Here is a 14,835-nt window from a genome sequence, read left to right as displayed (position 1 = left end):
AACACTGTGCATTTACTGTTGTTCTTCCTATGATTAGAGTCGTGAGAATAGTTGAAATGCCTCTGAGGCAGTGTGGGAAATCGCCTGTTAGTACACTTGCAGCTGAGAACTAACAGGAAATCAATGGCATCAGTTTTAGTCAGCAGTGCCGCTGACACCAGCAGTCTCAAACCTGACTTTGATCCCCATCCAGAGGCTCTCTGCTCTGGCGCCACTCACTCACCACTGGCAGATCATTATAGCACTGAGCTGGCCTTTACTCACACGCTCCTACTCAAAGCACTTGCAAAAATCGTCCCTGTGGTCAGCCGCCATATGTAATCAAAGATCCTGCCACTGAATATACTGTTGTTAAACTTCTATTTCATCTTCATTTAACTGTCTGCTCTGAAGTGGACGCAAGGGACGGTTGTAATAAGGGTTTTCAACAAGGAGAATTTGTTGTGACAAGGATAAATATTGCAACTTTCTTCGAACCCAAAGATACATGAAAAAAGCATGGACATAAAATGCATGTGCGTGTAAATGGGGAAATTATTCGTGCAGTTACAATGGCCAGTGGAGAATAGTATCATTAGGTAGAGTTAGTGGACTTTAGCAATGGCCAATCACATCAGCTTCTCTTATTCCTTTTTAAATAAAGATACGTTCAATTTATGTGTTAGGGGACCCTGACAGACAGTTTTAAAGCCAGTGATGTAACAGTTACCTCCCTATGCAGTATGCAAAATGTCTAAAACCGCAAGGCACATCTGCAGTGTTGGCGCTTTTTTTAACCTTATCTTGACAGTCTAGAGACATAAGTCTGCCTGTAAAACTGGCAGCACAGATATCACACTGAAAAGAACACCCAGGCAGTCCATGAGCGCCATCTGCAGGACAGTAAGGGATACCATCACAGACTTGAGCACCAGCAGCTGACACTGCTCAAACATTTCAGGTTCACTAGCTAACTTGATCAGAGAGCCACTCTACTTTATTAAAATGTTGAAATAAACAATAATTCTCTGATCTTCTCTCTGCATGACAGAAAACGGGGGTTTCCGGGCTAAGATGTATGACATTACTCAACATCCCTTCTTCAAACGGGGCATTGCTGTGCTGGTGTTGGCACAGTCAGTGCTGCTGTCAGTCAAGGTAAAGCCTCATAATTACATTGCATCATGTAATCTCAGTAACACTCTATGAAGCCCTTGTCTATAATGCATTTTAGCACATAATGTGTTCAAATGCACCTATAGCACTGTATCATCATAATATAAACCATAAATAATGAATGTTCCCGATGCTTTATAGCCATAACTCTGTCAGTAATGCATTCAAAACATACTAATAATGCGTCATAGTGAGCCTGTACTTAGCAGTCATAAATATTCAGAATGCATAGTGTATTAAAATTCTCACCATTGTAATACATTGTTATCACTAATAACACATTATGATCGTTATTATAATGGTTATAAGTCACTATAAGTGACCATGGTTTGCTTCAAGTAAAGTGAAAAGAAAAAGATAAAGTCAATGAAAAACAGCACACAAATGCTGTAAAATTGTTTTTTTTAACAGGCACTAACATACTATATATTATTATTATTATTGTTATAACAAATTGTGAATATTCATAGGTGCTTATAACTATGATAATACAGTGCTATAGGTGCATTTTTAACACATTATAGGTATGTTCATCATGCCTTATAATGCATTACAGACGTGCTTCATATAAGTGTTACAGTCATTTAATTTATGCATGCTTCCTTTTTATTTTGTCTAAATTTTCTATGAATAAAGTTCTTTACTTTATTTCTTTTGCATTTCCAATCACAATTTAAGTGTTTTATATCAAAACGTGCTAAATAGATATAACATGAACTGACATATCGACACTTCTGTGAATCTACTCTTCTCCAGTGGGACGTAGACGATCAAGTGACATTTCCTCTTGCCACCATGTCAGTAGTCTTCACCTTTATATTTGTACTGGAGGTGAGCCTGTTCTCCTGTCTACTCATGTGTCCGTTTCAAGGTCTAACTTTGATTGCCTCCTCTGGGTATAGACGTCTGTCTGATGTTACTTGGTGGTGTTGTTACCCAGGTGACCATGAAGCTGATAGCCATGTCTCCAGCGGGTTACTGGCAGAGCAGGCGGAATCGCTATGACCTGCTTGTCACATCACTGGGTGTCATCTGGATAGTCCTGCACTTCTCCTTACTGGTTAGACAAATCACTGCCACATTAAAGGAACGTTTTAATAATTCTAATTAAGTCAATGTACGCAAATAACTCATCATCTTACCCCCTCCAGAATGCATATACCTACATGATGGGCACCTGTGTGATCGTCTTCAGATTCTTTACAATATGTGGGAAGCATGTAAGTATATTTTTGAACATACTCATTTTAGTGTGATTTTCCCCAAAAAGATTGTGTTTTGTTGCAGCAAACATGCTTCTGAATGTCTGTGTGTGATGAATAAAGGTGACACTGAAGATGCTGCTGCTGACTGTGGTAGTCAGCATGTACAAGAGCTTCTTCATCATCGTGGGCATGTTCCTCCTTCTCCTATGCTACGCATTTGCTGGTGTTGTTCTCTTTGGAACTGTGAAATATGGAGAGAACATCAACCGGTAAGGATTCAACCTTCTGTTATTTGACCACACAGTGAACGTTATAATGAATACGTGTTCCTGCTGATGACCACTGTACAGTAGAAGTCATCCTTATAGAGTTGTCTGATTCTGTCTGATTGCAGGCATGCCAACTTCTCCACAGCGGGCAAGGCTATCACTGTTCTCTTCCGTATCGTCACAGGGGAAGATTGGAATAAAATCATGCATGACTGTATGGTAAGATGGGCTACAGGTCAAACACACATCCCTACAAACAAAGCAACAGACCAACTATTCCCCCTCTGGATTACATCCCACTCTTATTACATTGTGTTGAAAGGGTCACCTCACCTCAATTTTCTGCAGCTACCCACAACACAATGAAGGCAAATAAATTGATTTTTGTTTGTTTTGCCCACATCAAAATGAACTTTTACATCAGTTAGACAGACAGGTAGTCAGACTGGAACAGCTTTCTAGTAAAGAAAACTGCTGACATGGCTTTGTGCATGGTTTCACTATATACAAAACTGTTTCCAAAAAAATGGGAAGCTGTATGAATCATAAATATAGGACAATGTGACCATTTCTGAATTGTTTTTGACAAACAGTCAAAAAGACAATATATTCAATGTTTGACCTCATCATCTTTGATTGATCAGCAATATGTTTCAACATGTTGGGAAAAGAACAACAAAAGACTGACAAAGTTGTGAAATATTCCACAGATAAACAGGTTAATAGGTAACAAGTGATAGTATCATGGCCATGTTTGTTTATCAAATGAGTGTCCACACTATGATTTGCAAGTGATCACCTCCGATTTGTCGTCCACACATCAGATATATCTGGTGATGCAGCTTTCCAACATGGAAGCTCGATCTACAAACAATCACACTGAAGACACAGAGCAGGAAGTTTCAGCTTGACCGTTCACAGACGCTACTCTGATGCACTTTCATCTCTCTGGATTTGACGGCACTGTTGTGTGTCGCGCTGCAAGTGACAGAAAAGACGCTTTGAAAACGGATATGAGTGGGCAGAGCGTCAGGACTGAGACACATCTGTAGAAATCAAATTTGAATCGCATTTCAAACCACTTCCAAATGTGCTTTGGATCCAATTAGTAAAAATCCCATTTCTTGTGTTCATCTCGTCGTTCACAAGCAGGGCTGGGCTGAGGTTCACCACTTCGTGAAACACATGCTTGCATAAAGGAGATTACTACGTGGGCTCAGGAACACTTAGTTTAACTGTTAAACACAGTTCATTTGACAATGATTGCATTCTGTTTTTATGAACTGTTTTAGTTTACATGACATCCCAACTTGTTTGGACTCAGGGTCGTAAACAAAATTACATTGTCTTTATTTTTATTAGTTTGTTGAACCACCTTTTATGGTAATACAGGGATTTTCGTTTGAATGTCCCATACGTGAAAACAAGTATTTTGTCTTTTCTCCTGTTCCCAGGTGCAGGCCCCATTCTGTACTCCAGACAAACATCGCTACTGGGAGACTGACTGTGGCAACTACGCTGGGGCGCTTATCTACTTCTGTTCTTTCTATGTCATCATAGCCTACATCATGCTCAACCTACTAGTAGGTGAGTGTGTGTAGATCTACTTGTAGTAATGGAATTGTGTGGACCAAACCTTCTTCACACAGGAACATTATGGGGAACTTATTTTCAAATTGGGGCTGAAAATAAGTTGACATAAGGTACCCTTTTACATTTTAAGCAGAAGACTTTTAATTAAAGTTAGAGTAATTTTAAGGATGACAAAGTTTGCTTTGGCAACAGCAAGGGCTTTATTTCATTTCTCAGGTTATGCAAGACTGCAGCGCTCATAAAGCACACTTACGTGTAGTTTTGTCATCTCTCCAAAGGGAAAACAAAGAGTTTCTCCAGAGACGAGTTTAAGTTTTAAAAAAGGAAAGGAGTTGCAAAGAGTAGAAATCAAAATGAGTCTCAGACAGGGACCAAACCATCTCTTGTAGAATCTCACACTCTACAGTGTGTATCTGTTTTTGTGGACTATATGTGTATTTTTCACGTCTATATGGGTTATAATATTTTCTGGAAAGACACAGACAGTGAAGCATTTAACACAGTTACTTACTATGATGTAAGAGCCACCACTCACTACCCCCAAAAACACAAAATCCAACATACAAAGAGCAAGAAGAACGACGGGAGCAAGTAGAGGAAGCTTAAATGTTGTATAAATTAAACTGAACAACGGAATCAAGGGAGAAATTAAGTCAAAGGGATCTTGCATCTTAAAACAAACTGTGAAGATATTGCAATTATATAATATTTGGATTTGAAAGTATTGATATCTCTTGCTATTGCTGCAGCCATCATTGTGGAGAACTTCTCCCTGTTCTACTCCACTGAGGAGGACCAGCTGCTGAGCTATAATGACCTGAGGCACTTCCAAATCATCTGGAACATGGTGGATGACAAACGGGAGGTGAGAAAATTAGCGATAGGAGAGAGGATGAGGACACAGCGGAGGGGAGAGGAAGACGATCATATGGCTGTGAGCCATGGATAATATAGAGAAGATAAAAGCAGGATGAGAGCTAATGAGATGAGCTGAAGGGAATGAAGTTATGGCATTGAGTAATAGGAATAAGAGTAAAATAGAACAGTGGGTGCTGGATTAAAAATGTAGACCTCCTTCCTATTTATCTGTGATGTCCTGATGTACTGTAGGCTTCTCTTTTTGGGATTATTTGTGCAGACATGTACAATTATAACATACAGAACATTATATATTTGTAAGTGGGAGCCCTTACCTGCATATATTCTCCTTGGGTAGTCACTAGCTCTTATTGTACCACCCCAAAAAATCAAAAAAGGGGTTTTAACACTCTGTCTGAAAAGAAAGTGTGTTGATATAAAGTTTTAAGGGAATTGTATTCTTATGTTGCACCATAAATCCTAATTTGAGTCTGCTATATGAGGTTTCAGCCAAAAGATGCTTGAAAAAAAACCATCAATCAACAGAGTAGAAAAAAGTAGTTCTTTTTTATATTTGGTACATCAGCCTTGATTGGAAATCAAATGAAATTAATTGTTTAACATACAGTAAATGTTAAATATGTGAAATTCAGGTCAAAGCTTCAGCATCATAGACTTGAGTCAGCTCCTCTTGAATAACCCTGTGACCTTTGCGATGGTTTCCCCAGGGCGTTATCCCAACGTCCAGGGTGAAGTTCCTGCTCCGTCTGCTCCGAGGCAGGCTGGAGGTGGACCTGGACAAAGACAAGCTGCTGTTTAAGCACATGTGCTACGAGATGGAGCGACTGCACAGTGGAGGCGACGTGACCTTCCATGACGTGCTCAGGTGACCATCATGTACACCTCATGTACATACAGTGTGGACGTATTCAAGATCAAGGGCCAAAAACACCAAAACAACTACAACAATAACGTTTAGAGCCATTATATGAACAATAGAATTACTGACAGACAATCAAAATCCATCTGAATTTACAAGGCCATCAATTAGCTCGATTTTGGGGACGTTTTTCGACAAAATAATGTTGCAGGAGTGCTTATGATACTGGTTTCTAACTGTAGCCGACCTCTTTCATGTACGCTAATTGAAAAGACAACTAAATAAACAGATAACGTACAGTACACTAGGCTGCAAATTACACATAAAAATGTTACCTGAGACATACTGCCAAACAGACTTCGGTGCTGATGGAGTCTCTGAAGTTTGTTTTGTTCTCTTTGACGATCGCCAGGATAACTGATGTTGACTCGTACAAAAATAATAAAAATTTGTCTTCAAAAGACAACATCTCTTGTAACAGAGTGTTGGTTTTTCCTAAATCCTCTCTCATCTTTGAAGGATTTCATAGAACCTATACCTCTGGGGTTTTTTGTTTATCTCTCTGTGTAACATACAGCAGTAACAGATAAAAAAGTACATTTTTCTAAGCTGCCGACACAGCTGGAGTGTGCTCGGTGCCACTGTGTATTTGCCACTGAACGCTATTGTTCATCAGTGTAGATACTCATGATGTTATCATTATATTTATGGTTATACAGAATGTTGTTGATATGGATAACTCTTAGCACAAAGTAACATCCATACTGAGCTGTACACCCTTCTTTACCGTCTTTTACGCAAAAATAATATAATAAACTGTCTTGTTAAATCTCCACTAGGAAATATGTTAATGTAAATATACACCTGTTCATTCAATCCCAGAATCTCTAAGTGAAGCTGTGACAGAAATATTTGCCATTTCTGTCCAATTGAAATTCTGGTCAGAGGGATCTTCACTGGAGAAACTATATTTTGCACAGGAGGTAACAACCTGTCACCTGAAAGCCAAGATCTAGAGAGATGAATGTCTACAATACCTTGACTCCCCATGGTTGAAAACAAATAACTTGGGGTTAGAGTTACTTATTACCTTATTTCAGGGTTAAGAAGTCCAGTTGGGTCGGGTTTGTGTGGTGCTGCTTCTGTTCTGCATTGTATTTTTGAATTAAAGCCTGAATAATCTTTCATCTTAAGGACACAGACACTAAATATGTCCCTCTTTTGGCTGTATGTCTGTGTGTGTGGGGTTTGTTGTGTGTGTGTGTGTGTGTGTGTGTGTGTGTGTGTGTTATACAGCATGCTGTCATATCGCTCAGTGGACATTAGAAAGTCTCTCCAGCTGGAGGAGCTGTTGGCAAGGGAACAGTTGGAGTACACCATTGAAGAAGAGGTTGCCAAACAGACAATACGCATGTGGTTGAAGAAGTGCCTCAAACGCATCCGGGCGGTTAGTCTCTCAACAGAAAACCCACTCATTGCCAGAGTATTACAGTCTCCACACACTACAGTATCACACACTGACCACACTACGTCCTTGTGCGCTTGCAGAAGCAGCAGCAGTCGTGTAGCATCATCCACAGCCTGAGAGAGAGCCAGCAGCAGGAGCTGAGCCGCTTCCTCAACCCCCCCAGTATAGAGACCACCATGCCAAGTGAGGACCACAACACTAACAACCCAGACAACCCCTCGCAGCCTGAGGTAAAGCCTCGCATCCATACCAACACCGCATACACACTCACACATGCTCACAGCTTGATATGCAGAAAGCACATTGTATAATCTGCAGGTGTGCGCTTGCACTGGTGAAAAAAAGGATGTGTCCTCTTTGTTTAGTTGAGTGGTCTCCAGCAGCTACTGAGCCCCACGTTGTCAGACAGAGGAGGCTACAGGCAGGACTCGTCAGACCTGGGGAGACCACAGAGGAAGCTGGGACAGTGGCGGCTGCCTGCAGGTGTGTAAGCTTCTCTATACTGCCTGTTGCAGGTGGCACAGTTCTGTAGAGGACGTTCTGTTAAAGTGAGTTTGAACTTGAACAAATCTTTGTGTGTGTCTCTGCCAAGGAAAGCCAGGGCCTGATATTGCAGAAAGTAATTCATTTATCCACACAAGTCAGTTAAAAGTACAGACATACTGTACAGACCTACTAACTTCCTACTAACACAAAATTCCAGTTTTTTCTAAGAGAGTCTGGGATAGAATTGTTCGCCACCTCATATAACTCAGGTTATAAAACAGGTTTTGCTCTGGAGGACAGAGATCTGTTCTTAATGAGGAGAACCAGAACACAATAAAAATACCAGGTGTAAATGCAAAAGCAAGATCAGATTGTTTATTATCCAGACAACGTATTCAGCTACAAATCCCATTTTAAAACCAGCCGGTGCCCTTGCTGTGTGGAATTGTAAAAATGAAAGAAAGAAATGCAAGTCGAATTGAGAATTTTCTCTTCTTTGCGTGTGTTGTGTCAGGTCGCACAAGCGTCAAGTCCATAGTGTGTAAGATGAACCCTGTCAATGATGAGGCATCTTCAGGTTCCGAGGTGAAGAAATGGTGGACCCGTCAGCTGACTGTGGAGAGCGACGAGAGCGGCGACGACCTCATCGACATTTAGCGAATGAGGCACAGCGCATCCTGCCGTTTTTTACAGATGAGTTGGGAAGCTTGCTGGCTCACTCCAAGCCATTTAATTTCCTCCTGGTCCCCCCAGATCAGTGGAAACAATGCTTTTTATAATATTTTCTTATCAAGGTTCACAACTGTTGAGAAAGTATGGTAGGCTGTGCAGGCTCTCGATGAAATATTCATCGAGCAACCATTCTGGCATACAGTGACATTTTCCGACTTCTGGGATAGGTATTACTTTTCCCCTGTGATTTCCACTCATTATGATTGCTGAGTTTTTCTATGCAGGCACATATTAAAGCAGACTGTGAGAGGGAAGGACATTTTGCATTCATTAAACAAACCAAGAAGCTGCTGCCGTGTGTTTTCTACTGTTCTGTCAGTTGTGTTGATGCAGCTACAAAAAATTGTGATGTCCTTCCATGTCAATGCTTTGTCTCCATTCTTATGTTGTAGTCCATGTTTCAGATGATATCTTTACAGTATTGATAGTATAAATATCGATTTTCATATAGTCACTTTATACTTAAACCAGGCCTCCCGTTCTCGTTGCTGGAACAAGGAAATTTGAGCAACTTCTAGATTTATGACTGTGAATGTAATTTAAAGTCAGATCTATCTTATGTATTTGTGTGGAGTTTAAAAAAATGGAATATTTTGTAAATTATTATAAATCCTTAGCTTTATCAAGTATTTAATGATTCTAATAAAGGCCGGCATTGCTTAGGCATTTATGAGCAAACAAATTGTCACTTTTCATTTCCTTTACATTACTCTGCATACTTTAAGTGATCACAAAACAGGCAGTGTTTCTCAAACTGGAAGGTGGGCCTCGCTGCAGGAGTGGCGTGGTTGACCTGGGGAAAAAAAATGAGTGAAACTGAGTTGAATTAATTTGATTTATGTGGTGAAAAGAAACATACAAGACTAAAATTCAACTCCTTTTTTTTTATTAGTTGCTCCCCCAGTCATTATTAATGACTGATAAAAATGGCGGGGTTGATTAAAGTTGTGGGATGGTAGATGTAAAGGAGGGGATGACAGTGAAAAACTTTTGAGAACCACTTTAATAAGGGGACCATTATTCATGAGACCGTTCTCTACCAATGTGATAATATATATAACATGTTGAAATATTAATCACAATCAGTACAATTTTGAATTGTTCAGACAAACTGAAGGATTTAATGTTTATCTATGCACCCACATGCTGATGGAAAGTCGGATTGAGTTTCGTAGTCCACAAAATATTTCTGGAGCTTCACAGCAAGACAGCGTTGCAGCATTCTCGCAGACAACTGAAGTAGATGGGGACTTTTTTTAAATCATAAAAATAAAAAAATAACCAGAAAAAAGATAAGATGGCTCCATGAAGAACATCTGAGGTAAACCCAGTCTACAGCATCAGAGATCCCAAATGGATTTGATGTTTGACGTTTGAAAAGACGTTATTTACACCCTTAATTAAGCCAAAATCTCCAATGTAGCTGCTAAGCTAAAAAGCATGAGCACACGCCTTGTCCGAAGTGGGTGCATGCGCTGTGAAGCTCCTCAAATGTTTTATGGACTTCGAACTTCACCCCACTTGCCATGAGGCAGATAATGGTTGAATTTTCATTTCTGAGTGAACTTATCCTTTAAAGTAAAGTTTGCAGATAACAGAAGACCTGGTCAGAAGAATTTTAAATCCTTAAGTATATGCTTAAAACGATTTTCCATTTGGAATTTTGGCTTCACAATAAACCAAAAATCTCTGGCACTTTTCCAGCTCTCTTTAGTGTTATAAATGCTGATCATGGTCTACAGTGCGAACCTTAAACACAAGTACTCTGTCTTTCCCTTAGAAAGCCTGTTGCCCCCTTTCATCATGACTTGTTTTACACAGTGATTCAATTCAATTTATGAGGAATTTAATTATCCCTCTATGACTTAAAAAAAATGTGGGATTAGACTAACGAAGGGGGTAATTGAGTGGACAGATGCTGTTTAATGATTCTCCTCGCATACATCTGCTCAGATCAAACACTCCCCACCCCTTCTCTGGATAACACTGCCCTCTCCTGGATACATGCTGAGCTGCCCTGACAAGCTGTTGAGTTTCTTTTTTTTTTTTTTCAACTTAGTTGGAAAAATGGAATGGAACCAATTGACTGAAGGGGAACTGTAAGGGCTTTTCCTTTCGACTACGTAATATTGTGTTGTTTTTCCTCCTCCTTAACATACTTTCTCCATTGAGTCATTGCTTATCCTGCTGCTCCCCACCACTCTCTCCGTCTCACAGCGATGCCCGATGATGACAATGATGACAGTCCTGTTGTCTGCCATGTGCAGCTTGCTGTGGATCTAGATGAGCTCAGTTTCCAACCAGCCATCCAGGTCAGCATGAGTCTGCCGTCCACAAAATGAAATGTGTTTGATCCAGTGTGAGAACAACACACAAAACACAAACACATAAACAGAGGTGTGTGTGTATTAGCCTCTAATTTTACTCTCTATACTCCTTGATGGTGTATTTCTTTCTAGTTAATTCATCACACAATTGCTCCGGCTTGGATTTGAGCTAATTGACTAATGCACTCAACTGTCGGCTGCAGCTTAAGCGTTCTCCTTGTTAGACACAGAATTAGCCCATTAAAAGAGACAGGGTCTTCATTCGTCCATTCAAAAGCCCAGTAAGTTTCACAGTTGATGGAGTGTGTATGGGGCTGGCTGGATAATGAATGTGAGGGGAAGTAGAGAGAGTGTAGAGAATCAGCTGCCGGTGGGACGCCCACTTGCTCTATAGAAATCATGACTTACTCACACATTCCAGTCTCTCGATGACTGAGTGCTCCCTCCGACATATGGTCCTGTAGGGAAACAGTGTGACATCAGCCCTCTTGCCAATCAACTGTCTTTAATTTCTCTTTTCTCGCTCTTTCTTCTCCTCGACCGTCGCCTCTTAAGCTCCACTTAGCTCCGAACTGGCTCATCAAAGGTCTTTTTCTCTTTTTTCTCATTTTCGCCCTGCGTGGTGGAACACTTTTTTGTCTTTTAATTGCCTCTGCATCACACTGGCTCTTACAGGGCCTGTTGTTTTTACCCTCACCATTGTAATTTGCCCATTTCTCCCTCGTGCATGTCCGCTGCTTATTTAGGGCCTAATTGAGGCACTTTGGTAATTGAGGAGGAAGTTCTGAAGAACAGAGGGAGTGGAAGAGTGTCTCTGAGTTGAGATTACCTGTAATTAAAGTACATGATGGCTTTGATGGTTTGGTCCCCTCCTGTTGAGATGTCGCCTCCAAACCCTCGCGGCAGCATTACATAGACTACAAAATGCCTTTTCTGCCTATACTGCAGTATCAGACCACCGCACACTGATGAAAATACTGCAAGGATGTCAGACACTGGAATGGAAATTGTACTCTACATGCCCGGTGCAGTTGTTGATGGCTCTCCTCACAGCTAATTAAAACCTGGTTCTGAAGGAGGAAATTTTGGATAGTTGATATAATTTAGAGCACACTTGTCACCCTCCTCCAGAAAGTCTGAATTTATACCTCTGAGATATCACACAGAGATGATGTGACCAGTCTGATTATTAACCAGAAATGAGGTGTGACTGCTCTTGAATGTGTAAACGCTTGCTGTTTTCAAATCGCAGAGATGTAGGTGGTTCGATTCCTCGTGATGACCTTCGATCCGATTTGTCGTTTGCCAGCAAATTCTGACGCCTTTCCCAAGAGCAGAAAGGATATTCAACGTTTGGCAGAGAACAAACTTGGAAGTCAGACGCAAGCACACTGCACTTAAACACATTTTCTGTGGCTGGGCATAAAACAAACACAAAGACGGAGTTGCAAAATCCGTCTTGGACTCCTTCACTCATCACAAAACGCGTAGAGCAAAGACCTGAGAGCAGACTGAAGAGAAGAGCGAAGACACAATGTACTCAATCCATACAACTAGTGTTTTTAACCCTAACAGTAAGACTGATTAGAGTAAATATGAGGTGACACGGGGTGAGAGCTTTCTCTCACTGAGCTCCTCATGGCTATTGTCCCCTCTAGACATTATTGAGAGACAGACGTCTGCAGCCTTGAGCAATTAAGGAACACGAACAGGGGTTAAAGCAGGGTCAGCCTCATAAGGAGGCCATTGTTCCTCAAGGCCAAAGTGACATCTATTTCAAAAGATGCACAAGATCATCTGACATGTACATTTGTACAGTAGTGACTAGTCATTTATCTCTCCGATACATGACTACATAATGAATAAAAGCACTTTTATACAGTATGTTTTTCTAAAGACATTTCCATGTAGCGTGCTCCCCGGTTTAGGTCCGAGTTGTGAATCTTCCCCTCCGCTCCGCACATTCTTAGCCTCAAAAATAAGGTGGCGGCAGTGCAAATTAGCCGCCTGTATCTCATGTCAACATCCACCCCAGGTCCGGGCCTGATCCTGTCCCTGTGTTTTGAAACAGATGGCTACTACTACAATAAAAAAGTAGCAAATTATTTTAGCAGCAGGCGGCAAAAGCAATTAACAACTGGCATAATGTGTTGATTAAAATCCATTCCGGTCTCAATGAAGGGAGAAAAAACTCTCATTTTCCACTCAGTCAGCTGGCGTACATCCACCGCTCAAGTACGCTGACCTTGACCCGACCACAGCTGTCGTTCACTTAGGACCAATATGTGATTTTTTGACCTTATTCGCTGAACATCGGCACGACGACTACTGTATGTAGTAAAAAGTCCCAATTTTTTTGATAATGCTTTTGCTGCCATAACATTTAAAATACAGCTTAATTTAATATATATATACATTTGTTATGATAACCATTATTAATAAATTATGGATTTATAGTTAATTAAACTTTAGTTAATAGTTGATTCATTGTTAACAACCAAGTCTTTATTAACTATTTATTAAGCAATTGTAAAGATTTACCTATAAACATCAGCTGTGACTTTATAATGGGCATCCAGATGTTTAAAGGTGAACTACATATTTAATAACCATTTAAACACTATTATAAACAGCCACTGTAACTTCATAGAAATGAAAAGTGTGCTGTTTCCTTAAATGTGAACTTAAAAAACACACGTTTTGTTCCATGATGAACAGGTAAACTGTCTTGTAAGATGTAATATCAAAACTGCCTCAGATCAAACTCAAATCAACTTTGGTCTCACTGTCCCATGAAATTTTAAAGCTGTACTTCGACTGATTCTTCTCTGTGCTTCATTATCTCCGCAACTGATCTGGGACAGGCTGTTTTCTGCCTAATTAGAACTTAAATCTTCTATTTCTCCATATAAGTTCCATTTAAAAGCCTGTTTCATGCCTGAAATGTACCGCTCAGATTTCGCCTCAGACTCTGACACCACCGCGGCTCCTTTGTAACCGCCCTGAATGCAGGAAGTCATTTTCAGGCCTTTACCTCATGTACCTCATCAACAGCAGTCAATTGCCACCCCACTGAACACGGAGCACCAAGTGAGAGGCTGCACTTTGTCTTTGAGCCAGAAAATCTCATTTTCACTAAACACCTAATCAGTCCCATTCATCTGGCTATGGTTCCCTAGTTCCCCAGCTCTACACCTGGCTTTGGCGTCTTTAATTACTGGGAGACAGGCTTTGTCTGATGTGGTGCCAAGATTGGACTATGAGTGGCAAATTCGGAAGGAAATCATACAGGCCCGAACCAATTCAATTACCCACCAATCAAAGTAGAAAGGCCTGTAATTGCAGTGAAAGGGTAACAATGAGAGCCTCCGCTTCGGTCCAAGCATTGAGGGTATTATTGGCGAGGAATAATGCCTGCCTGCAGGGGGTGCTATGCTCCAACTATTAAATTTCACTGCGGCGAGCAATCTTACAGATCACTGGGAAAGCATTTTTTAATGTGACTATAGCCCTCGGTGAGACATTACCTTATAATTTCATGTTTTTAACTCTGCTATTATGTCAAATTGTGCATGAATATGTGGTTTGCGAGCAAGGGAGCAGAAAATGGGTATGACATTATGAAGAAGCAAGGCATGAACACTGCAATGTGGATTGGGAAATGCTATTGTAATGTACTAACAATAACAGACGGTTGCATATCAGAGGATGACGAGATGCCTGAAAGAGAGACCTGGCTACTCCTGAGATCAAACCCTTTTTCTGTATTGTCTTGTTCTGTATCATGTGAGGACCTTTTGGGGAGTTTTTTTGTATCTGACCTTCAAAGCAAACAAATAGAAAACAGCATCACATGCTACAG

General features: G+C 40.6%; 1 protein-coding gene across 5 annotated transcripts in view; it reads left to right on the top strand.

The window, feature by feature from the left end:
* The window catches only part of nalcn (sodium leak channel, non-selective), an 86,804-nt gene extending 77,482 nt beyond the window's left edge, over positions 1–9,322 (top strand). For all 5 annotated transcript variants that reach the window (XM_084361550.1, XM_084361548.1, XM_084361549.1 and 2 more), the window contains 13 exons: positions 1,031–1,137; positions 1,912–1,986; positions 2,096–2,215; positions 2,307–2,375; positions 2,481–2,629; positions 2,755–2,848; positions 4,084–4,216; positions 4,972–5,087; positions 5,809–5,966; positions 7,257–7,407; positions 7,509–7,658; positions 7,794–7,911; positions 8,429–9,322. In XM_084361550.1, coding sequence (XP_084217676.1) covers positions 1,031–1,137; positions 1,912–1,986; positions 2,096–2,215; positions 2,307–2,375; positions 2,481–2,629; positions 2,755–2,848; positions 4,084–4,216; positions 4,972–5,087; positions 5,809–5,966; positions 7,257–7,407; positions 7,509–7,658; positions 7,794–7,911; positions 8,429–8,571 — 1,583 coding nt within the window. In that variant the 3' untranslated portion in view covers positions 8,572–9,322. The remainder of the gene's footprint in view (positions 1–1,030; positions 1,138–1,911; positions 1,987–2,095; positions 2,216–2,306; positions 2,376–2,480; positions 2,630–2,754; positions 2,849–4,083; positions 4,217–4,971; positions 5,088–5,808; positions 5,967–7,256; positions 7,408–7,508; positions 7,659–7,793; positions 7,912–8,428) is intronic.
* The last annotated feature ends 5,513 nt before the right edge of the window (positions 9,323–14,835 follow it).

The sequence above is a fragment of the Pagrus pagrus genome (genome assembly GCF_965226575.1).
Source record: "Pagrus pagrus genome assembly, chromosome: 9".
Classification (NCBI taxonomy): Eukaryota; Metazoa; Chordata; class Actinopteri; order Spariformes; family Sparidae; genus Pagrus; species Pagrus pagrus.
This window is presented reverse-complemented; position numbering and strand designations above follow the sequence as displayed.